This window comes from Channa argus, chromosome 1 (genome assembly GCF_033026475.1).
Source record: "Channa argus isolate prfri chromosome 1, Channa argus male v1.0, whole genome shotgun sequence".
NCBI lineage: Eukaryota > Metazoa > Chordata > Actinopteri > Anabantiformes > Channidae > Channa > Channa argus.
This window is the reverse complement of record NC_090197.1, coordinates 7,290,045-7,315,941: the sequence shown is the minus strand read 5'-3', so window position 1 is coordinate 7,315,941 and position 25,897 is coordinate 7,290,045. Positions and strand designations below refer to the sequence as shown.

General features: G+C 38.4%; 3 protein-coding genes across 6 annotated transcripts in view; all 3 read left to right on the top strand.

The window, feature by feature from the left end:
- The window catches only part of LOC137101278 (major histocompatibility complex class I-related gene protein-like), a 52,898-nt gene that overhangs the window by 9,094 nt on the left and 17,907 nt on the right, over positions 1-25,897 (top strand). The gene's annotated exons all lie outside the window — the stretch shown is intronic.
- LOC137101250 (major histocompatibility complex class I-related gene protein-like) lies at positions 4,627-19,913 on the top strand. The gene is made up of 9 exons (XM_067479432.1): positions 4,627-4,824; positions 6,401-6,667; positions 10,528-10,806; positions 11,110-11,409; positions 11,586-11,684; positions 13,222-13,239; positions 14,418-14,435; positions 18,644-18,703; positions 18,888-19,913. Exons 1-9 carry the CDS (start codon positions 4,773-4,775, stop codon positions 18,896-18,898), a joined length of 1,104 nt encoding a protein of 367 aa, XP_067335533.1. The 5' UTR covers positions 4,627-4,772; the 3' UTR covers positions 18,899-19,913.
- LOC137101224 (class I histocompatibility antigen, F10 alpha chain-like) overlaps positions 24,435-25,897 on the top strand; it is a 10,515-nt gene continuing 9,052 nt past the window's right edge. The window contains exon 1 of one of the 3 annotated variants that reach the window (XM_067479373.1): positions 24,435-24,622. In XM_067479373.1, coding sequence (XP_067335474.1) covers positions 24,571-24,622 — 52 coding nt within the window. In that variant the 5' untranslated portion in view covers positions 24,435-24,570. The remainder of the gene's footprint in view (positions 24,623-25,897) is intronic. The other 2 variants (XM_067479355.1, XM_067479365.1) reach the window with 2 other exon arrangements.

Below are 25,897 nucleotides of genomic sequence, written 5' to 3'. Positions count from 1 at the left end.
CCATCTCCTGAGTAAAACTTATTTCTGTTTTGTTTCATCTGATCTGAAGTGCACTCAATGGTTTCCGGATTTTGCATTAAAGAGCATGTTAGTAAAACACTGTCAGGATGTTTCAGCTGTGAGCAGCAGCTGTGATTTCATGGAGCAACTGAACAAGCTGAGCAGTTAAATAATGCAGGGCATGAACATTTTACATCAGTTGTTACCAGAGCTGTTATAAATGATACATATGATCTATATTACTAAAAAGAATGTGATGCATTCTAGTTGTAAGGAAAATATTCCACTTCAACTTTTTCACAATAAAGATGTAACTTGTTTTAAACAAATGTATGTGATATCATAAATAATAATAATAATAATAAATTTCACATACAGTACGTTTAGAAACCTTTACATTAAAGTATCATATAAAGTTATATTAAAATTGAAAATAAACCAAAATAAACCAAGTTTAACTTAATCTTTATCAGTCTGTCGTGTTGAGTGCTTGTTGGTTTGGTTAATGAGGTTCAGATCTTTCACTATGACAGTGACACCATGAGAGCAGAACCCAAACAGGACTGGATGAACACAGTCACAGCAGATGATCCACAGCACTGGGAGGATCAGACTGCAGCACTGATTAATACCCAGCAGGTCTAATGATCGACTACATGCTGCAGTGTTACACTGACACTGTGTGTTTGTTTATTACTCTGACACTTTATCTCCTTAATAATTCATTTTATGTCTTTGTCCCAGATTCAGCACAGCTTCTCCCCCAGAACAGAACCAGCCCTCAGTAGTTTGTCCAGTCTGTTACAGTCTGCCACCTTCATGTTGCTGCCCCAGCAAACCCCAGCATAGAAGATGGAGCTAAGCTACACTGGACTGCAGCATGGTGCTGCAGATGTTGAAGGACCTTAGTCTCCTTAGAAAATACAGCCTGCTCTGTGTTTTCCTGTAGATTGATGCTGCATTAACTGACCAGTCCAGGTTATCATCCAGGTGGACAACCAGGTATTTGTACTACGAAAGTACCTCCACCCCCTCTCCCCGTATGGAGAGAGTATTGACAGGAGTCCCGGACATCCTGAAGTCCACTACCAGTTCCTTGTTTTACTGATGTTGAGCTGGAGATGATTGTGCTCAAACCAGTTAACAAAACTGTTCACCACCGATCAGTGATATCTCCACCCTGGATACATCCAACCACTGCAGAGTCATCAGAAAACAGGACTCTGAGTTGTACCTGAAGTCAGAGGTAAAGGGAGCCTAAACTGTCCCCTGGGGAGCACCTGTGCTGCAGGTCACTGTATCAAACAAACAGTTCTGCAGACGGACATACTGGGTTCGGTCATTGAGGTATAGTCCACAAGCCAGGTAACCATGTCAACGAGCATGCTCTTTAATTTCTCCCCCACGAGGTCAGACTGGGTTGTGTTAAAAGGACTGGAGAACTCACAGAATATAATCTTTAAGGACCTTGTCCAGGTGGGTGTAGATGCCGTGTAGCAGGTTGATGAGAGCATCCAACATCCCCAGCTTAGGCTGATAAGCAAACTGCAGGGGGTCCAGAGAGAGAGATGGTTTCACCAGAGGCCCGGAGGAAGTGCAGGACCAGTCTCTCCCACACTTGATATGGGAGGTTAGGGGCACAGGTCTGGAGTCACTGGGGACATTGGGGCGGGACACTTTCTGTGCTGGCACCAGGCACAATGTTTTCCATCCCACAGACATCATCTCCAGCTGCATATTCAATATTATTCATGCTCAGGATATAAATTGTCCATGTAACACATCAGTGTTGGGAACTAACCAACCAATCAGTTTAATATTATTGGTTACTGCACAGTGGGGGTTTCAGCAGAGACCCAACTACAATAGCTTTGCCCCATGGCCTGTCAGGAAGGTAGTCATGACTCCCAGAAACATCGTTCTTTCTTTTAAATTTCACACCTGAAATGCAAATGAACACAGCACCAACCTAGAACCACTTAACTATAAGTAAATGAACCATTAGCATTTGCTACAAAATTGTGAGAATAAAGAGGAGACACTTGAAAAATTGTAGCTTTACAAAAGCTTTTTTTTTCTAGAGACCTTTGGTGTGTATGTTGGTAGACAGTGGACTCAGTGGGAAAGTATCGTTGTCTTTAGATCACTACTGAAGCTCTGTGTGAGTGTAAATATGCATTTAAATAATAGGATTGTTTTATTTCTACTGGAGGGAAAATATAATTTGTATTGTAGGATTGAGAATTCACAGCATGCAGGTTAGTGTCACACTACCTCCTCTATGCTTAGCAAATATAAGAAGACTGAAAAAGATTCTTTGATGAGCAGTGAAACGTCCACTTGAAAAATTCACTTGATGTGACTCAACCTCCAAATAACCAAATCTGGATGAACATTTGCTGATATTTTGCAACAAATACATTAATTACTACTAATTAAATAAATAATTATATATTAGAGGTGTTTAAAATACTGGTTCTCGTTCTGTCTCTCCTCCAGTTCCTCCCTCAGTGTCTGTCCTCCAGAAGTCTCCGTCCTCTCCAGTCAGCTGCCACGCTACAGGTTTCTACCCTGACAGAGCCACAATGTAAATGTTAAATGGTAAATGGTCTTTACTTATATAGCGCTCTTCTACATATTGGCACTCAAAGTGCTTTACACTGCTTCCTATTCACCCATTCACACTCACAATCACACACACACACACACACACACACACACACACACACACACACACACTCATACACTGATGGGGGAGCTGCTATGCAGCTGGCCAACACCGGGAGCAACTAAGTTGGGGTTCAGTGTCTTGCTCAAGGACACTTCGACATGTGACCAGAGGAGCCGGGGATTGAACCAACAACTGTGAGATTGGTGGACAACCGCTGTACTTTCCTGCGCCACAGTCACCTAAACTAAAATGTTCTGGAAAGATGGACAGGAGCTTCAAAAGGCTCCAGCTCATCTACAGTCCACGTGTCATCAATCAGGGAGTAGTCAATTAAAACTAACAAGAGCTGATTCAGTAAAGTTTTGTGTCTTCAATCTGCTTAGTTTAACTAATCTCAGTATAATTTAGCCATAAGAATCTGGCTGAACTGAAGCAGTTCTGTCATGAAAGATGGTCCAGAAGTTCTCCTGAACCTTGTACAGGTCTAATCTACAGCTACAGGAAGTTTTATCTTGATGTTATTGCTGCCAACAGTGATTCAACCACTTATTCAATGACCGTTACCATGACTTTTTATGTTTAATGGTTGTGTTCAATAAAGACATGAAAGATCATGACTGTGTTTTATCAGTTTAGAAATATTTTGTTTGCTGATATCTGTGAGTTTGGTAAAGATCAGATTAAATTACATGACAAAAGTGTGCAAAAAAAAAATCAAGAAAATTAAAAAGAATTTCAGTTTCTTTTGACTCAAAGTACAAGCTGTCTTTTGTCAGCTCATGTCACCCTATGGAAGGAGACAAAGTGGCTATGATTGCTAGACTACTACTGATCTGTACATAGTATGATGGATAATGTGTCTCTGTTTATATTTTATGACAATATGATAATAGACTGTTTCTGCCTACATTAGTACATTAATACAATAATGGTACTTCAACCCTTGTAACACAGAATGAAACAGGATGAGTGCCACTGACCTTGTTGGTGTGTCAATAACTGCTGTTCAACAAAAGCTCTGGTGTGGATCAAGTCATGGATATTGTTATGAAATAATATCACAGTTGCAGAGCTGTTTTTGTCCAGTAAAACGGTTAAAGTTCCCAATGTGACCAAAACTACAGAATCTACACTGTCAAGTAGGAGAAAACCTTTTAGGAAATAGCTCAAATGTTTCATTTGGATGCATGCTTTCCTCTTAGTGCTGTTAAAGATGATCACAGGGAATGTTTATTGTTAATTATATTTTATGGAAATTCAGTTAATTCATGAATTAATTAATATCAACATTTAAATACAAGCAACAGTAACTCAACAGTAACAGTAACACAGATATCTTACACACAATGACATTTTCAAGTGACATGTAATACAAGTGTATAATAAACAACTTCCTGTTTTGATGTCAGAAGTTATTATTTATTTTATTATTTATTTCACACTATAATCTCACTTGTAGTTTAGTTAACCTGAGCGTTGTGTGTTTGGTCTGTGTGAAGAAATGTTGCACTCACATTTTGTGTTATAACTTTAAAAAATGATGTATGATGTCAGTTATGAAGAGCTGTCCTGCAGCTGCTGTTAGACTTCATTTTTTTGCTTTATTTTGCAGATTGTATTACTACAAGTACTTTCTGTATTACTAAGTACTTAACAGTGTGTTCTGGTTAAGAATTAGGAGACAAACACAACAACAGCGTATTGTATTTAGCTTCCACAGCTCTATAGCAAATCAGGACGACAGAGACGAAGCTGGACTGATCTGATGATTGTGTTTCTGCTTAAGTTTCATTTCTTCACTTGTAGTGTTGTGCATTATATCAATAGTCGGTTCTAATGTTTTGGTTTTCATTTTCGTTAATAACCTCAATCTGTCAGTTTAACCCAGTTTTTAGTGATGTAACACTGAAACTAAAATCCCATTGGTTCAGATGGAGGCGGATGTTAAACCCTTTTCCGTTCTTCGGTTCAGACTGTTGTCAGACAAGACAACACCCGGAAGACCGTGTCTCGTTCTTTTGAGAAAAAAGAAATAATTCATTCTATCTCGTCATAATGTAGCCTATCTGGGAATTATAGAGCATAATAGATACTGAAGAAAATGGACACCTTGATATTTCTGCTTCTCCTGGGAATAAGCGGCGCGAAGGGAGGTGAGTTAAACACTTTTTAATGTCGTTTGATCATAAAAGAAAAAACGCGTCATGTTATTATGGTCTGTTTTAATAAGCTGTGACTTAAATATATGAAGGTTCCTGGCAGATTATCAAAATATATGGAATACGATATAACTTCTAATCTTAAAGCTCACGTTAGTAGGCGTAAACCTTACTCTCATTTATTATTATTATTATTTGAATCTAACAATTTATTATTCAGTGTTTTTATTTCTGAAAGGGGAAACAGTTTAATAACGTGTTTTATTTATTTTCCAGTATTAGGTTCATTGTTTCAATGCATGTTGTAAATACAGGATTGTTCTGTTTATGTCTCCATTTTGGTTTTGAGATGTGGCACAACATTGATCTTAATGCCAAAATGAAAACGTCTATATGCAGCACAAAACAGTTCAAAGCAAAAAAAAACAAAACTCAGATATAGAATTCAGAGCAATTCTAAAAGTAATTTGAAAAGTAGTGCAAATGTGATGTAAATATTATAATTAGCTTTTGCATTAAATAAGTTGGTTTATAATTAAAACAGTTTTACAGAGTAGAAACGTGATTTTACCTGTGCACATAATATTTTGTTGTTGCTGTTCATTGTTTAATTATCCCAACAAGTGCATTAATGGTGTTGTTTTAAAAAGACTGGAACTTGCTGAAGCCAAAACAAGTCCTACTTATTGATACAAAATTGGATCTTTTTATTTCTAAACATTTTCTAACATGATACCAGAAATGTGGCTGATGTTTTTTAATCACAATAACATTGACACTGTAATATGAAGAAGAAAAAACAACTAACATATCAAAATATATAACCTTCTCTCTCAGAATAAGTCAATAAGGCATCTGTGAAAACTTTGTAAGGTGATAATATGTGTACAAAGGTCATATGTATGTATATTTATGTTACTGTACATAAATATACAATTTTCAGAAAACACTACAAGTCATTTTACAGATAATTTTAACTGCACACATTGAGTTATAACAGTTACTTTATGTAAATGTAAAGTTACAGAAATATGATCTGCATACAGCAGAGGACAATGCTGATGAAATTGACACTAATTTCGCAAAATTCAAAGTGCAAAATATCTACTCTCTTAATACTTAAAAAAAGGGCTAGAGAATATACAACAGGACTAAGAACCTCTAAGTTAAATCCATGACTATTTAACTATGAAAAATCATTAGTAAAAAAAACATATATCATAGGAGAACAGCTGGAGGTCTTATAGTTATGAAAACATTAGAAGAAGATGGTTGTTTTACAGTATTTTCTACCAATTAAAGTTAGATACATAATCTGATGACTTGATTAATATTTACTAACATTAACATTATTAACATTTTTTCTATTTATATATTTGTTTTCAAGATAAAATCTGAAATATTGGGCAATAGAACACATATCTATATATTTAAGTTTGTATTTGTGTAGTGTAGTGATTAAATGTCTTGAACACATGTAGATCCATTTGATTCTGATATCAGGGAAATAACATTCAGTAATTTTAAAATGTAATTAAACTAAAATCATGAGATTAACTTTTTCTTTCAGTGACTCACTCTCTGAAGTATTTCTACACTGCATCTTCTGGAGTCCCAGACTTTCCAGAGTTTGTGGCTGTTGGTTTGGTTGATGCTGTTCAGATCATCCACTATGACAGTGACACCATGAGAGCAGAACCCAAACAGGACTGGATGAACAAAGTCACAGCAGATGATCCATATTACTGGCAGAGGAACACTAAGGGATTGATTCATGCCCAGCAAATCTACAAAAACAACATTGAAATTGCAAAGCAGCGCTTTAACCAAACTGGAGGTTTGTTTTATTTCACTTATTACTGGTAAATATTGTTGATGCTGATTTATCCTGTTATTTTGTTCTTTGTTTTTACAGTAGTGAACATATGTGTACGTGCACAGACACACATGCACAACATTCCTACTAAATCTGTTAGTGAATCACTTGCTCAGCATAATCAGACGTTCATTTAACAATTAGAGAAAATATGAAGTTACATCACACCATGTTAACTGTTGGAGGGTTGGGCTGCCATCTTGTGAGGTACATACTCTGTGTACTTAGACCTTCTACGATGGATATGCTGCAAACCTTTTTCTTCCTTTGGATAGAAAGTCCTTTAACTGACTCACCAACAGAAAGACATAGGGATCCTCACACTATGGTGGAACATCATCCAACAGAAGGGAACATGGAGTGATCTGTTTAGGAAGCAAAAAATACACATTTGTTGATTCTTTAATATGTAACTGTGTTAGTCAGACAAAAGAATCTGTTTAAATTACACAGTAAATAGGTTATCAATTAGTTAAAAGAAGATTAGATTAATAATAATGTGTTAATGCAACCGCAAGGGGGCACAAGCCAGTGTCTTCTTGTGCCAGTCCCAAGTCTGGATAAATGCAGAGGGTTGTGGCAGGAAGGGCATCCGACGTAAAACACATGCCAAATCAAACATGCGAATCGTGACAAGACTTCCATACCGGATCGGTCGGGGCCCGGGTTAATAACGACCGCCACCGGTGCTGTTGACCTACAGGGTACCGGTGGAAATTGGACTACTGTTGGTCGAAGACGAAGAAGAAGAGGAGGAAGGTGTGTTCGTAGGCAGAGAGAGAAGAGGAAAGCTAAGAATGTAGGACTGACAGTAGGGACTTTGAATGTTGGTACTATGACAGGGAAGGCTAGGGAGTTGATCGACATGATGCAGAGAAGGAAGGTGGACATACTGTGTGTCCAGGAGACCAGGTGGAAAGGTAGCAAGGCTAGAAGCTTAGGAGCAGGGTTTAAGTTGTTTTACCATGGGTCAGATAGGAAGAGAAATGGAGTAGGAGTTATATTGAAAGAGGATTTTGTGAGGAATGTTCTAGAGGTGAAAAGAGTATCAGACAGGTTGATGAGTCTGAAGCTGGAAGTTGAAGGGGTGATGTTCAATGTTGTGAGTGGTTATGCCCCACAGGTAGGATGTGAGTTAGAAGAGAAGGAGAAATTCTGGAGTGAGTTAGATGAAGTGATGCAGAGCATCCCCAGAGGTGAGAGAGTTGTCATTGGTGCAGATTTCAATGGGCATGTAGGTGAAGGGAACAGAGGTGATGAGACAGTTATGGGCAGGTTTGGTGTTCAGGACAGGAACGCAGAAGGTCAGATGGTGGTTGACTTTGCAAAGAGGATGGAAATGGCTGTAGTAAACACTTTCTTTCAGAAGAGGCAGGAACATAGGGTGACGTACAAGAGTGGAGGGAGAAGCACTCAGGTAGACTACATCTTGTGTAGACGTTGTAATCTGAAAGAGATCAGTGACTGTAAAGCATTGGTAGGGGAGAGTGTAGCCAGACAACACAGGATGGTGGTGTGTAAAATGATGCTGGTGGTGAGGAAGATAAGGAGGACTAAGGCAGAGCAGAGGACAAAGTGGTGGAAGTTGAAAAAGGAAGAATGTCGTTTAGTTTTCAGGGAGGAGCTGAGACAGACTCTGGGTGGTTTGGAGGTGCTTCCAGATGACTGGACTACTACAGCTAATTTGATCAGGGAGACAGGTAGGAGGGTACTCGGTGTGTCATCTGGAAAGAGGAAAGCGGACAAGGAGACTTGGTGGTGGAACGACGAAGTTCAGGAGTGTATACAGAGAAAGAGGTTAGCTAAGAAGAAGTGGGACACTGAGAGGACTGAAGAGAGTAGACAGGAGTACAGGGAGATACAGCGTAAGGTGAAGATAGAGGTGGCAAAGGCCAAACAAAGAGCATATGAGGACTTGTATGTTAGGTTGGACACTAAAGAGGGAGAGGTGGATTTGTACAGGTTGGCCAGACAAAGAGATAGAGATGGAAAGGATGTGCAGCAGGTTAGAGTGATTAAAGATAAGGATGGAAATGTATTGACAGGTGCCAGGAATGTGATGGGAAGATGGAAGGAGTACTTTGAAGAGTTGATGAACGAGGAAAATGAAAGGGAACGAAGAGTAGAAGAGGTGACTGGTGTGGAGCAGGAAGTAGCAAAGATTAGTAAGAGTGAAGTGAGGAGGACATTGAAGAGGATGAAGAGCGGAAAGGCAGTTGGTCCTGATGACATACCTGTGGAGGTATGGAAGTGTCTAGGAGAGGTGGCAGTAGAGTTTTTGACTAGTTTGTTTAACAAGATCTTGGAGAGTGAGAGGATGCCAGAGGACTGGAGGAAAAGTGTACTGGTACCAATTTTTAAGAACAAGGGAGATGTGCAGAGCTGTGGCAACTACAGAGGAATAAAGCTGATGAGTCACACAATGAAGTTGTGGGAAAGAGTAGTGGAAGCTCGGCTAAGGGCAGAGGTGAACATTTGTGAGCAGCAATATGGTTTCATGCCTAGAAAGAGTACAACAGATGCAGTATTTGCTTTGAGGATGATGATGGAGAAGTACAGAGAGGGTCATAGGGAGTTGCATTGTGTCTTCGTAGATTTAGAAAAAGCGTATGACAGGGTGCCGAGAGAGGAGCTGTGGTATTGTATGAGGACGTCTGGAGTGGCAGAGAAGTATGTTAGAGTGGTGCAGGACATGTATGAGAGCTGTAAGACAGTGGTGAGGTGCTGTAGGTGTGACAGACGAGTTCAAGGTGGAGGTGGGTCTGCATCAAGGATCGGCTTTGAGCCCCTTCTTGTTTGCTCTGGTGATGGACAGACTGACAGATGAGGTTAGACAAGAATCTCCCTGGACTATGATGTTTGCAGATGACATTGTTATTTGTAGTGAGAGCAGGGAGCAGGTGGAGGAAAATCTAGAGAGGTGGAGGTCTGCTCTGGAAAACAGAGGAATGAAGCTTAGCCGCAGCAAGACAGAATACATGTGTGTCAATGAGAGGGACCCAGGTGGAACAATGAGGTTACAGGGAGCAGAGGTGAAGAAGGTGCAGGACTTTAAGTACTTAGGGTCAACGGTTCAGAGCAACGGTGAGTGTGGAAAAGAGGTGAAGAGGCGAGTGCAGGCAGGTTGGAACGGGTGGAGAAAAGTGTCAGGTGTGTTGTGTGATAAAAGAGTATCAGCGAGAATGAAAGGAAAGGTGTTCAAGACGGTGGTGAGACCAGCAATGTTGTTCGGCTTAGAGACAGTGGCACTGAAGAAAAGACAGGAGGCAGAGCTGGAGGTAGCAGAGCTTAAGATGTTGAGGTTCTCTTTGGGAGTGACGAGGATGGACAGGATCAGGAATGAGTACATCAGAGGGACAGCTCATGTTAGATGTTTTGGAGATAAAGTCAGAGAGGCCAGATTGAGGTGGTTTGGACATGTTCAGAGGAGAAACTGTGAATATATCGGTAGAAGGATGCTGAGGTTGGAGCTGCCAGGCAGGAGGTCTAGAGGAAGACCAAAGAGGAGATTTATGGATGTAGTGAGGGAGGACATGAAGTTAGTTGGTGTGAGTGAAGAGGATGCAGAGGATAGAGTTAGATGGAGGCACATGATTCGCTGTGGCGACCCCTGAAAGGGAGCAGCCGAAAGGAAAAGAAGAAGAAGATTAATAATAATGTGTTGACCACATTGTGCTGGTTTCTCTCAGAATGTACTGAATAATTGTATGATAGTGGACAAATCAGGACACACAAACTGTTTCCTAGTCTCTGTACTGGTCTTACTGGTTAATGTGCTGAGATTTCGCTCTGGTTTACTGAAGTCTGTGTTTCTTTCTCAGGTTTTCATGTTGTCCAGGAAATGTACGGCTGTGAATGGGATGATGACACTGGAGAGATTAGTGGTTTTAATCAGTTTGGTTACGATGGAGAAGACTTCATAATATTTGACCTAAACACAAAGACATGGATCGCTCCAAAGCAACAGGCTTTCAACACCAAACTCAAGTTGGATGGTGACACAGCTGTTACTGAGCAGATGCATCATTACTTCACCCAGACTTGTCCTGAGTGGGTGAAGAAGTATGTGAACTATGGAAAAACCTCACTACTGACAACAGGTAGAATCACATGGCCTGATGTTAAATTGTTTACACAATAATGTTATTATATCTCCTTTGTTATTATTTTACAGTAACATTACAATGAGTTTATCACCAGTCCTATCTTCTATTCTCTTTGCTTTTTCTCTGCTTCATTCCTCAAATTCTCTTCTGTCTTTCTTCCCCTCTGTCCTCCCTGTCCTTTTTAAATTTTACTTGACATGGCCTAAATTACTATTTCAAACTAAAGCAGAATATGTTACATCAAACATAGTACTATTAGTATGTAGTAAATAATAAAATATTAACTTTCTCCTCCAGTTCCTCCCTCAGTGTCTGTCCTCCAGAAGTCTCCGTCCTCTCCAGTCAGCTGCCATGCTACAGGTTTCTACCCTGACAGAGCCACAATGTTCTGGAGAAAAGATGGAGAGAAGCTTCATGAGGACGTGGACCATGGAGAGATCCTCCCCAACCATGATGGAACCTTCCAGATGAGAGTTGATCTGAACATTTCATCAGTCAAACCTGAAGACTGGAGGAGATACGACTGTGTGTTTCAGCTCTCTGGTGTTGAGGACATCATCACCAAACTGGACAAAGCTGTGATCAGGACCAATGAACGTAAGACTGAACTCATGCAGTCCAGCAATTTAATTGTTCCATTCTTTATTATTTCATGTTTTTTTGTCTGTTAATATTAGAAATCAAACAATTAAAATATTTAGTGTATCTTTACAGATAAACAAAGGCTTTAGCCAAAACTTTGGAGGATTTTATTTTGTGTTTGTTCTCAACAGAGAAGCTCAGTGACATGTTCATCCCAATCATTGCTGCAGTGGCTGGTGGTTTTCTCCTTATTGTTCTCATTGGATTTGTGATGTACAAAATGAAGAAAGGTGAGACAACTACACATTTCTAAATGTGACTTTTGCAGGTCTTAATGATAAAGAACTGATGACTTAGGTTTACAGATTACTGTGACAGAAGCTTCACATCCTTGATGACAGAGGATGCAGGGGTCTCAGGACTCTGCAGTGTCAGCATTTCACTCACATGTTCAACAATTAGAACATGCAAGTGTGAACAATTTAGAGTGAGGAAAAAAAAATAGTGATAGTGATTTCTATTCAGTTTATTCTGTTTACACTTCACACACTGATTAATGTTGGAACTATTATTAATTTGATGTGGATTTTATTTGAAGGGTGGTATTGAGTCCATGTGAGTTTCACTCAATTTATTAGAGACACCTACAGCTGAAACTGCTGTGAATCAGTCTAATCCAGCAATTGTAGAGTAAATCCTCCTTCAGGAAGATGATAATGTTTCAGTTGTTAGAAGAGGTAAATAAACTGTATGATCATTGCTGTTGTTAAACTGAGCTTTGTTACACAGACATGTTCTTCTGTAGCCTGAGATGCATTAACACAAATGTGGTAAAGTAAAAAACAGAAACTTTTATTACAAAGTCTGCAGCCTGCAAAGTGATGATACAGATGAAACAGCATGTTAAACCGATTCTACACAAACTGAATATTTATCATATAGACAAACTGCTATGAGGCTGCTTATCAGTTTAGAGGCCGCTGTATTGAATGCAGAGTGCTGCGGTTGTTAAGAATTATTGTCTAATTATGTTATAATTAGAGATCAGTGTGCAAACTAACACATGCACAGAGCTCATTATAATAAACACACCATGTGTGTGTTGGTTTTGTCACATGTATCATTGACAGCAGATAAAATCTCTAAAATCAGACAGACTGACCTGGCCAAGTCTCTTATTTTGGGCTTATTTTCATAGACATTTGTTTCTCTCACAAAATCTGGCAACGCTGGCATTGGTCCCTATAACCAAATGTAAACATAGAGCCCTGCATTGTAATATAAGAGAACTGATCATAAAGGAAAGCTAAATCATAAGAGAAAAGCTGAAAGTTTTTTTAATCAGTTTGAGTAAGAGAAGAGAATCAGCATGCTGGGATTTCAACCTTTAACAATTGAATTGATTTCCTTTGGATAAAAAGTCCTTTAACTCGCTCACCAACAGAAGCCAAATTGATTTAACCCTGTAAATTTGTTTATTTTATTTTATATTGAGTTGACTTTCTATATTAATCTTTTTCAAGAGTATATAATGTAATATTCCAGATATTTATTCTGTGAGATTATCCACAAACAAACAAAACTCATTACAGTCAAAAGACATTACAGATTATTTTGTAAAACTTTATTTTGCAATGGAGCTTCCACAATTTATTATTATATCATCATATGCTGTTTATTTATATAGAATAAGTGATGGAAAAATGTATTCATATCATGTACTCCAGTTTATTTTACTGCACACTACAAACAGGTTTTCTGACATTTGTGACCATTGTATTGAAAATAATGTTTGTTTGTTTGTTGTTTTGTTTGTTTGTTTTTCAGCTATATACTCACAACCAAGTAAGTGGAACTTTCTTGTGTCCTTTGACGTTTAGACTTCATGCTGATGTGCTGAGTGGTTTCTCATGAGTTCAACCTTTGAATGATCTGTAATTTTGATTATATAGTGAAATTCTTCTGACAGTATCTGCCTATAGTGGAACATGTCAGATACATACAAATTAAGGGTGGATGTTGGAACAAGGATCTTGTAAAGGATTTGGTGGTGGTGTTGCAGCAGCATTGTTGCTCCATGTTGAGTGAGCTGCTCCATTGTGCATCCACATCCATCATCAGTCTATTTTCTGGAAGGTTTCATATTCTGTGTTTTTAGTTTTTGCTTTTGTGCTTTGAATCTTTAATGATATAATCATATAAACATTATACATTCATTATACACCACTCACAATTGATGAAAATGATAGTGAACTGCCTTTTTTTTTCTATACAAACTTATTTTTGACTGTAGGTAATTTATTATACAGTTTATGCATTAAAAATTACAGATTGCAACCAAGTGTTTGGGGTCATAGAAATTGTTATAAAATCCTGGAAAATTCATTAAATTCACTAGCTAAAATGTAAATGGTAAATGGTCTGCACTTATATAGTGCTTTTCTACCTATTGGCACTCAAAGCACTTTACACTGCTTCCTATTCACCCATTCACACTCACAATCACACACACACTCATACACCGATGGGGGAGCTGCTATGCAGCTGGCCAACACTCACCGGGAGCAACTAAGTTGGGGTTCAGTGTCTTGCTCAAGGACACTTCAACATGTGACCGGAGGAGCTGGGGATTGAATCAACAACTGTGAGATTGGTGGACAACCGCTCTACCTTCCTGTGCCACAGTCGCCCCCTGTGTATGAACGTGTATGAACCCTGAAAATAATATTTGAGCAGCTATATACTACTACTATATTTAAAATTTTATTTCCAACTGCTTTGATGAACAAGTGAATATCGAGAAAAATTAATGAGGAGAAGAAAAAAATTAGAAATAGAGTAAATAGTAATGCAATCAAAAATAATGACCACACAAAAACAATAGGAGCTTTTTACAGAAGAGTGTTTCTGACAGAAACAGAGCAGTAGAAGGTTTCATAAACTAAATTATGTGCATAATGAGGAGGAGGTATTCTGACATTTGAGACCATTGTACTGAAAATAATGTTTGTTTGTTTTTTCAGCTAAATCCTCAGCACAAAGTAAGTGGAACTTTCTTTTGTCCTTTGATGTTTAGACTTCATGCTGATGTGCATGAGTTCAACCTTTGAATGATCTGTAATTTTGATTATATAGTGAAATTCTTCTGACAGTATCTGCCTATAATCTAAAGTGGGACATGTCAGATACATAATGCAACCGCAAGGGGGCACAAGCCAGTGTCTTCTTGTGCCAGTCCCAAGTCTGGATAAATGCAGAGGGTTGTGGCAGGAAGGGCATCCGACATTATACACATGCCAAACCAAACATGCGAATCGTGACAAAGACTTCCATACCGGATCGGTCGGGGCCCGGTCTACCAACGACCGCCACTGGTGCTGTTGACCTACAGGGTACCGGTGGAAATTGGACTACTGTTGGTCGAAGACGAAGAAGAAGAGGAGGAAGGTGTGTTCGTAGGCAGAGAGAGAAGAGGAAAGCTAAGAATGTAGGACTGACAGTAGGGACTTTGAATGTTGGGACTATGACAGGGAAGGCTAGGGAGTTGATCGACATGATGCAGAGAAGGAAGGTGGACATACTGTGTGTCCAGGAGACCAGGTGGAAAGGTAGCAAGGCTAGAAGCTTAGGAGCAGGGTTCAAGTTGTTTTACCATGGGTCAGATAGGAAGAGAAATGGAGTAGGAGTTATATTGAAAGAGGATTTTGTGAGGAATGTTCTAGAGGTGAAAAGAGTATCAGACAGGTTGATGAGTCTGAAGCTGGAAGTTGAAGGGGTGATGTTCAATGTGGTGAGTGGTTCTGCCCCACAGGTAGGATGTGAGTTAGAAGAGAAGGAGAAATTCCGGAGTGAGTTAGATGAAGTGATGCAGAGGATCCCCAGAGGTGAGAGAGTGGTGATTGGTGCAGATTTCAATGGGCATGTAGGTGAAGGGAACAGAGGTGATGAGAATGTTGTGGGCAGGTTTGGTCTCCAGGACAGGAACACTGAAAGACAGATGGTGGTTGACTTTGCAAAGAGGATGAAATGGCTGTTGTGAACACTTTCTTCCAGAAGAGGCAGGAACATAGGGTGACGTATAAGAGCGGAGGTAGAAGCTCTCAGGTGGACGACATCTTGTGTAGACGCTGTAATCTGAAAGAGATCAGTGACTATAAAGCATTGGTAGGGGAGAGTGTAGCCAGACAACACAGGATGGTGGTGTGTAAAATGATACTGGTGGTGAGGAAGATAAGGAGGACTAAGGCAGAGCAGAGGACAAAGTGGTGGAAGTTGAAAAAGGAAGAATGTCGTTTAGTTTTCAGAGAGGAGCTGAGACAGACTCTGGGTGGTTTGGAGGTGCTTCCAGATGACTGGACTACTACAGCTAATTTGATCAGGGAGACAGGTAGGAGGGTACTCGGTGTGTCATCTGGAAAGAGGAAAGCGGACAAGGAGACTTGGTGGTGGAACGAGGAAGTTCAGGAGTGTATACAGAGAAAGAGGTTAGCTAAGAAGAAGTGGGACACTGAGAGGACTGAAGACAGTAGACAGGAGTACAGGGAGATGCAGCGTAAGGTGAAGGTAGAGGTGGCAAAGGCCAAACAAAGAGCATATGAGGACTTGTATGTTAGGTTGGACACTAAAGAGGGAGAGATGGATTTGTACAGGTTGGTGAGACAAAGAAACAGAGATGGGAAGGATGTGCAGCAGGTTAGTGTGATTAAAGATAAGGATGGAAATGTATTGACAGGTGCCAGGAGTGTGATGGGAAGATGGAAGGAGAACTTTGAAGAGTTGATGAATGAGGAAAATGAAAAGGAACGAAGAGTAGAAGAGGTGACTGGTGTGGAGCAGGAAGTAGCAAAGATTAGTAAGAGTGAAGTGAGGAGGACGTTGAAGAGGATGAAGAGTGGAAAGGCAGTTGGTCCTGATGACAAACCTGTGGAGGTATGGAAGTGTCTAGGAGAGGTGGCAGTAGAGTTTCTGTAGTGGTGCAGGACATGTATGAGAGCTGTAAGACAGTGGTGAGGTGCTGTAGGTGTGACAGAGGAGTTCAAGGTGGAGGTGGGTCTGCATCAAGGATCAGCTCTGAGCCCCTTCTTGTTTGCTCTGGTGATGGACAGACTGACAGATGAGGTTAGACAAGAATCTCCCTGGACTATGATGTTTGCAGATGACATTGTTATTTGTAGTGAGAGCAGGGAGCAGGTGGAGGAAAATCTAGAGAGGTGGAGGTCTGCTCTGGAAAACAGAGGAATGAAGCTTAGCAAGACAGAATACATGTGTGTTAATGAGAGGAACCCAGGTGGAACAGTGAGGTTACAGGGAGCAGAGGTGAAGAAGTTGCAGGACTTTAAGTACTTAGAGTCAACGGTTCAGAGCAATGGAGAGTGTGGAAAAGAGGTGAAGAGTCGAGTGCAGGCAGGTTGGAACGGGTGGAGAAAAGTGTCAGGTGTGTTGTGTGATAAAAGAGAATCAGCGAGAATGAAAGGAAAGATGTTCAAGACGGTGGTGAGACCAGCGACGTTGTTCGGCTTAGAGACAGTGGCACTGAAGAAAAGACAGGAGGCAGAGCTGGAGGTAGCAGAGCTTAAGATGTTGAGGTTTGGGAGTGATGAGGATGGACAGGATCAGGAATGAGGACATCAGAGGGACAGCTCATGTTAGATGTTTTGGAGATAAAGTCAGAGAGGACAGATTGAGGTGGTTTGGACATGTTCAGAGGACAAACTGTGAATATATCGGTAGAAGGATGCTGAGGTTGGAGCTGCCAGGCAGGAGGTCTAGAGGAAGACCAAAGAGGAGATTTATGGATGTAGTGAGAGAGAACATGAAGTTAGTTGGTGTGAGAGAAGAGGATGCAGAGGACAGAGTTAGATGGAGGCACATGATTTGCTGTGGGGACCCCTGAAAGGGAACAGCTGAAAGGAAAAGAAGAAGAAGGGACAAATTCAGGGTGGATGTTGGAACAAGGATCTTGTAAAGGATTTTTTAATTTAATTGAAATGATCCATATAAAATTCCCCATAGTTCCTAAAATGACTGTTCTCAGGGATTTGTGCACAACGTCCTCCCAACACCAAAGAGACGTTCTGATAGCTTTATCTCAGGCTCCATCATGGCATGAGACACCATTTTTCCTATTTGGAAATAGAAGGCACAGTTATGACCCTTTACAGAAATGTTTCTCTTTGTGTTTATCTGCTGGTGCTTTTATATAATGTGTAGAAGACATTTTTCCTATTAAATAATTCAGTTTAGCTTTGAATGTTCAGCCTAAAAGCAACATAGATGTTGTTTAGCTGTTTAACCAGGGCTCCAACATGATGTTTTCTAACAGAAACTAGTTTTGCTCCTCATGGTATTGGTCTATTACAGTCTGTCTTTATGTACATGAGAGATGCTGGTCTTAGTGATGTTAGTTTCTGATCATTAAAAGCCACATATTTTAGATGTGGTCTCCGTCTTTTAGACCCCAGTACATGTTGTAGCTGTGTTTTTAGTTTTCTACTTTTGTGCTTTGAATCTTTAATAATATAATCATATAAACATTATACATTTATTATACACCACTCACATTTCACTTTGATAAAAATGATAGTGAACTGCCATTTTGTCTTTTATACAAACATTTTTGACTGTAGGTAATTTTTTTATACATGCATTAAAAATTACAGATGGCAACCAAGTGCTTGAGGTCATAGAAATTGTTACAAAATCCTGGAAAATGCCTGGAAAAGTCATTAAATTCACTAGTTAAAATGTGTATAAACCCTGAACATAATATTTGATCAGCTATACTACCACTATATTTAAAATTTTATTTTCAACTGCTTTGAAAAACAAGTGATTTCCAGAAAAAATAATGAGAAGAAGAGACAAATGAAAAATAGAATAAATAGTAATGCAATAACAAATAATGACCAAACTTCTTACTTAAACACTGAGACAAAGCCGGTAATGTTATTTCTAGTATATCATGTCTACAAAATCCATGAGTTAACATTAACATTATTTTTATATCCACACCAACTGTATATGCTTAAGTGGTTATGTTACTCATATTATGTGAGGAATAAGTAATTGTGAACTAATGTCGGCTTGTCATGATTTATTTAATGTATTTTTGTGGACATGAAGACACCAGCTGACAAGTCAGATCATAATCATGTCGAGTTTATTCCTGTTTTTCATTAATTAATTAATTTATTTATTTTCCCACTGGATTATAGTTTGAATATTTGTTTCCTTTTTTCCTCACTATTAGAGATTCCTTCAAATAATTTCCCTAAAGAAGGTCTTTCCAGCAACAAACCATTGATCCCAGGTAACTACTTGCTCTGTCTGAACAATTACTATATCCACTTCATAACGATCTGTGTGTTGCACCATGTGCTTTTAAAGTAAATACAAGTCTTAACTGTTCATACATTTCCATCTTTGCATACAGTTTGGCATTTTGAAAACATGTTTTACACTGCTGATTTATGACGGCTCATTTGTCCCAACAGGAGGGAAGTAGCAATAAAGGATCTGCAGCATCAAGAATTGGAATTAAAGTTCTGCTTTGGAAGAATTAGAAGTTTCACAATCAGTTGTGTGTTTGTTACAGCAAAGACACAACTCATTGTGTATTCAGGACATGAACAAAAGGCCACAGCACTAAAATGGCTTGAATATCATTTACATGTGGATGAAATGCAGTGTTTTGCAGTAAGGTTGGAGTTTTTTACTTGAAAAATTGTTATAAAATTTTTAGAAACGGACTTTGTTCTGTCTCTGATGAACCTTCTGTGCACTAACAACAGAGCAGCTATATCTGACATTTAGAGGCTAAAGAGCCAAATATCTGTGCAGTTAAGATTGTAAGAATAGAAAGTTTCTTAACATTAGAGTCAATTTAAAAGAATAGTTTCAATTCAGATACAGTCAGGAAATATTTAGCACTGATCAGGCAGAGGATCATAACTGTGTGTGCGGTTATATACATAATTTTGAGGTTAAGTTAAAAAAATATATATATTTCTGCTCTTTCTTGCACTTGCATCTCATGAAACGTAAAAACTTTTCTGATAGGACTTTGCTTTGATGTTTTCTCCTTGACATAGATTCTTGCTGCCTTGTACCTCACTTGTAAGTTGCATTGGATAAAAGCGTCGCTTAAATGACTAAGTGTAAATGTAAATTCAAGTTGTTTTTTGGCTTATTTTCCTCTAAGTCTGATAAGGAGACAAATGACAGTGTACTACATAATGAACTAGATACCTCTGCATACTTCTGTACATCAATCTAGGATTTATTTTAGCATATAGGATCTATATCTATTTATATATGGTAAAGGTTTCTGTTAAGTCAACCAAATCTTTTTCTAGCTTTAATGATGTTTGGTGTGAGAGAATTTGGTTTTAAATATGATTTGTTTATGATGACAATAAATGAGGTTTTTTTTTCTTAATTTGATTTGTCATTTCTTGTGTTTCCCAGTTTGTAAAATTAAAATAAAAGGACATGATTACAACCACTTCCAACCACACAAAATGTTCCTAACTTATAAAACAATGTTAAATACTTTGGTTTATAACACAAATCTAATGCAATTGTAATGGAAATGTATTAAAACATTTAAAATGCAATATTTGCCTCTGAAAATGGTTAAAAAAAGAGTCTAAAGCTGCTCTAAATGCAAATAAACTAACTCAAATGTGAGTAAATGCATGTTGTCACTTTCCAAAAACCCTCAGAAATCTACACAGTGCTGCATTCAGATTCAAACAGGCAGCACTGTAACATACAATGACTTCTTTATTAGCTGCAGTACAAATAACTGGCAGATAATACTTAAAAACACACATTACTTTGACCTCATACAGTAGAAGATAATGATATAACTCAGACACTGAGTAACAGATAACAGCCACATAATGAAAATACTTAGTACATTTCTATAAGAGACAGAAATTCTGCTGCCACTTCAGTAAAAAACAATTTCAACCACTAAGTGTTTGTACCTTCACACATTTAGTATAAGATGCTGATTATAACATCGTCCTCACTGCTTTCTTTTGTCTGTGGATTTACTTAGAAATTAGATGATAGAGAGAATATAATATAATATTATTTAGAGCAGCTACCTGGGAGCAGCAGTGACTCAGTTGATAGAGTGGGCACCCACCGACCCACTCTTCCCAACTACATGCCAAAGTGTCCCTGGGAAAGACCCTGAACCCTCAACAGCCCACCCCCTGATGCAGCGCTGGGAGAAATTGGGGAGGTTGCGTCAGGAAGGCATCCAGCATAAAAACTGCTGTATCAAAGTGCAGACTAATGCTCTGCTGTGGTTTAAAAATCTTTTACTCTGGATTTAACCAAACAACTTCCACTGACTGAACATACATTTTAAAAAATGACATAAAAGATGTCAACACAAGAAATTAGACAGTGATAATGTTTAACCAGTCAAGATCACGTCTAGTGTCCATGTCCTGACTTCTTCCTGCAGTAAATATAGCAGTACAGTACATAGTACATTAAATATGCGATAGGTGTTGTACTTAGGTGAAGCTCTGACCTATTCATTTTATGCTTATTTCTACTTGTATCCCAAATAATTTGAGAGTGAAATACTCTGAGTACTATTTACTTCACTATATTTGTATTTGACAGCCAGTTACTAGTCACTAGTAAATGTACAGTATTTACATACAATACACTTATAAAACACAGCACACTGCTAAAGCTCATTTCAACAGTGGTTCTTAACCATTTCAGTATATGACACCTGAAATAAGTTTTGTGTTTTATTTCTATGTCTTTTTACCTTCACATGAATCTCCCCTTTGTATTTGTCCCAACTAAAGCGAGTGAGAGCCGTAAGACTTGGCTGAAAAAAGTCAACTTACAGGCAAATGTAAATGTTGATGTAAATGATTATGTAAAATTGTAGAAGCTAGAGTTCAGTTTTCTTGGATGTTGGTAGAGAAAGAGCTGCATCAGTTCTGTGGTTCCTCTTCCTCTTGCACTCTGCTCTGTATTACACAGTAAGGTACAGTTTAAAGGGCAAGAAATAAACTGATTGAGTTCAGGACACGGGAGGTAATATTACTCTCTTTCTGGTCTCTGCCTTATTCTGACCAGTTGTACTAACAAACTGCTGAACATAAAACACAGACCAGCCCGAGCAGGTGAGTTGACTGACGGATTGTGGGCTTAAACTGTCCTTCAGTGGAAGCTTCTAGAAAAACCTCTATACAGTCTAGTTTCTCACAGGAACAGGAAGTTGTTGGACTGAAGTTTCAGTGGATGTAACATCAGGATCAGGTTTTATCTCATCTGCTGGTCAGGTCTCCTCCCTGATGTGTGTCTGTTCCTGCATGAAGTCCCACCACCTGCAGCAGTGTAGATCATCTGTGATGATTTATTTTGGGATCTGTCACTTGCCATTAGACCTATTTATATATATATATATATATATATATATATAAAGTTTTTATTTAGCCAAGAAAATCTATTACTAGCTTTAGTGATGTTTGTTTCTACTCAGGTTTATCAATAACATTTTTGACTACACTAAGTTATGTTTTATTGCTTTCCAGTTTGACTATAACCACCTTTTAGAAAGAAATGTACATTCTTTTGGAAACATTTATTTTAGTTTAATGTGGTAGTCTAACAATAAGAAGACAAAGTTTTTTTTTTTTTAGCTAAAGACAACTTATAAAGGTGTTGTGGATAAACTCAGACCACGAGTCCATATATTAAGAAAATAGATTTATTGTACAATGGTACAGAGAAGTTCCAATTTGCATCAGACAGGATGAACAATTCACTCAGTGAAAAGAAGCATCAGTCAGAAAGGCAAAAGGGAAAAGAACAAAAACGAGAGCAAACAGAGACAGACAGCCAGCTGATAGAGCACCTCCCCAACAGAAACCAAGACTCTTATACTCTTATGCAAAAGATCCTTCACGTCACAACACATTCTAGTATTATCCCAGTTCTTCCAGCTTCTACTCCTCCAAACTTTCACTAACTCTCCTTAGCAACACTTTCAGGGACAAACACCATATACTGTTCTTCTCCTATTCCTTGCCAAACTACTGTTTTCCAGATAGTTATTGGGAACTGTTTAATCCTGGAACAAACGCCAGGTCCTCCTGACCCCTTCTGTTATTATTGACACACACACACACACACGCACACACACACACACGTCCTCTCTCCAATAAACCACCTACAAACCTACAACTTACAAGTACTTCTTCCTTCCTACATGCAATACAAGTTATATATTATATTATAGATTAATTATACCTATTATATAATAATATACATTAACTCTTAGAAAGTAATCTCTAACCACTACAAAGGATCATCAAATATTTTGGTTTATCAGACAAATCTAATAAAATTTTTTTACTGTATTGGAAACATATAAAACATACAAAGTGGAGTATAAAGCCACTCTATACTCAGATAGTCAAGTTAAGTACAAGTAACTCAAATGTTTACTTCAGTAAATGCATGTAGTCACATTCCAAAAAACCATATAAATCTACGCAGTCTTACATTCAGATTCAAACGGGCAGGACTGCGAATTACCATTAATTTCTTATTTAGCTGCAGAACAAATAACTGGCATAAAGAACACTTTACTTTTTACTCACTAGAAGATAATGTTATAACTCCAGACAATGAATTAACAGATACATAACCACAAAATGTAAATACTTGGTACATGTGCTTCTTACAGTATATATATATTAAATATAAATATATTCTACTTCCACTTTGGTTAAAAAAAACAAACAAGCAAAAGCATTTAAAAACGTATATGCCTTCAAACATTTACAGTATAAGATGCTGGTTATAACATCCTTCTCCCCCCTTCTCTCTTTTGACTGGATTTAGTTTAAATTAAAATATAGAGAAGTTCAAATATGTAGAGCAGCTACCTATTTGCTTTAAAACTCCTTTACTCCGGTTTTAAGCAAAGGACTTCCACTGTCTGAACTAATATTACTGAGTTAAAATTTAAAAAATGTAATTAGAAATGTCAACTAAATATTGGACACTGATGGTGTTTAATCTTCATTTACCATGCAGTCCAGATCATGTCTAGTGTCCATGTCCTGACTTCTTCCTGCAGTAAATATAGCACTATAATACCTAGTACAGTATTGCAGACAGTAATATGCGATGGGTGTTGCACTTAGGTGAAGCTCTGACCTCATTTTATGCTCCTTTGTACTTGTATTCCAAATAATTTGAAAGTGAAATACTCTAAGTACTATTTACTCCACTATATTTGTATTTGACAGCCAGTTACTAGTCACTATAGTTTACATACAAAACAATACACTTATAAAACACAGGACTAATAGGTAAAAGTGGTCCACACCCACAGCTCTGAGGTTAATCTTACCTGTCTAGATTGAAAGTTTGGATTCACATACAGTATGAACAGTGGAATGTAGTTATAGATTTTACGGATTTTACATTGACTTCTAACCTGTTGCCAGTTTAATCCTGGTTGGTTATCACCAGTTTAGAAGGTGCAGTTGTGCGCAGCCTCAGTAATCCATCCTCCATGATGACGATGTCATGGGGAGCAAGTATCTGCATCAGCTTTCCCATGAAGGACCCGACCTACAAACAGGATACAAATCCCTTAGTAGTAAACTTCCACCCGTAAAAAGACAATTCTGAGGCTTTTCAGCACTTTTACTTAAAACTTAGGGGTTTTCTCAGATTATAAGACATTTACATTTAGTTTTTTGAGTGAATACATTAGCACATTATTTTACACACTAATAGTATTTACAGATTTGTGTACATACACACAAATCCGAGTACAGACACACAAACAGACTGAAATACAAATCCCAGCACATACACACAAGTCTAAGTACGCACACACAAATCCCTGTAAACATACAAAAGGATTTTGCTACTATTCTACTCCCATAACTTCCGTTAATAACCTCAATCTGACACTTTAAGGGGTGTAACACTGAAACTAAAATCCCATTGGTTCAGGTGGAGCCGGATGTTAAACACCTCTTCAGTTCTTCCGGTCAGACTTGGAAAGACAACACCCTGAAGACTGTGTCTGATCTTAGCTCTTTTAGTAAAGAATAAGAAATAAAGCCTATCTGATAATTATGGAGCATAAGAGATGCCGAGTAAAATGACACAATGGACACCTTGATATTTCTGCTTCTCCTGGGAATAAACGGCGCGACGGGAGGTGAGTTAAACACTTTTTAATGTCGTTTGATCATAAAAGAAAAAACTCGTCAAGTTATTATGGTCTGCAGACTGTTCTGACTTAAATATATGAAGGTTTATTTCCAAAGGTTCCTATATGTAATACAATATAACTTCTAATCTTAAAGCTCACGTAGGCCTGAAACCTTCTTCTCATTTATCATTATTACTATTTGAATCTAACTATTTATTATTCAGTGTTCTTATTTCTGAAAGGCGGCACAGAAACACGTCTTTTGCTTTATTTGTCAGTATAAGGGACATTGTATTAACGTATTGTAGCGACCCACGACCCAAGTTAACTGTGAGAGGTGGTGAAGCTAAGGATAAGCTAACGCTAATGCTAGAGCCCAGCTGTTTAGAGGTTTAGAGAAGCAGAGATCAGACAGGTCTTGCCTTTTTACAGCTGAGCTTGCTTTAATAATTTAATAATAATAATTATTAATAATAATAATTTTTTTTGGCCGGACACCGTGATCGTCACTCCTATACCCAGCACTTTCCCTCACGGTGCCAGCCAACACGTACACCATGCACAACAGAACACTTGCAAGCACACATTTTTTTTTTTTTTGTCCTTTCGGTTTATCCTGTGAGTTCAGGGTCGCCACAGCGGATCATTGTCTGCATGTTGATTTGGCACAGTTTTTACGCTGGATGCTCTTCCTGACGCAACCCTCAACAATTTCTACCGGGCTTGGACCAGCACTGCACAGCTGGGGAGGGGAATGGGCTGTTAAGGGGTTCAGTGTCTTGCCCAGAGACACTTTGACATACAGCCAGGACCGGAGATTGAACCACTGACCCCGTGGACGACTGCTTTACCAACTGAGCTAGCTGCCCCACTGTAAGGACAGGATTGGGTTATTTGTCTGTTTATGCCACAATTTTGGCTTTGAGATGTGGCAAATCGATAATCTATCTAATCTAATCTATCTCACATCTACGGCACAGATATAATTCAGAGCAATTATACAAGTAATTTTAAAAGTAGTGTAAATGTGATGTAAATATTATAATTAGTTTTTGCATTAAATGAGTTGGTTTATAATTAACACAGTTTCACAGATTAGAAACATGATTTTATCTGTGTACATCATATTATTGTTGTTGCTGTTCATTGTTTAATTATCCCAACAAGTGCATTAATGGTGTTCTTTTCAAAGACTGGAACTTGGTGAAGCCAAAGCAAGTCGTGCTTGTATGATACAATATTTAAGATGCTTCATGGATCTTAGTCTTTCTAAACATTTTC

Coding starts and splice junctions, on each gene's coding strand:
- LOC137101250 (XM_067479432.1), top strand. CDS start 4,773: ATGGACACCTTGATATTTCTGCTTCTCCTGGGAATAAGCGGCGCGAAG. Junction 4,825..6,400: donor AATAAGCGGCGCGAAGGGAG/GTGAGTTAAACA, acceptor TTTTTCTTTCAG/TGACTCACTCTCTGAAGTAT. Junction 6,668..10,527: donor GCGCTTTAACCAAACTGGAG/GTTTGTTTTATT, acceptor TTTCTTTCTCAG/GTTTTCATGTTGTCCAGGAA.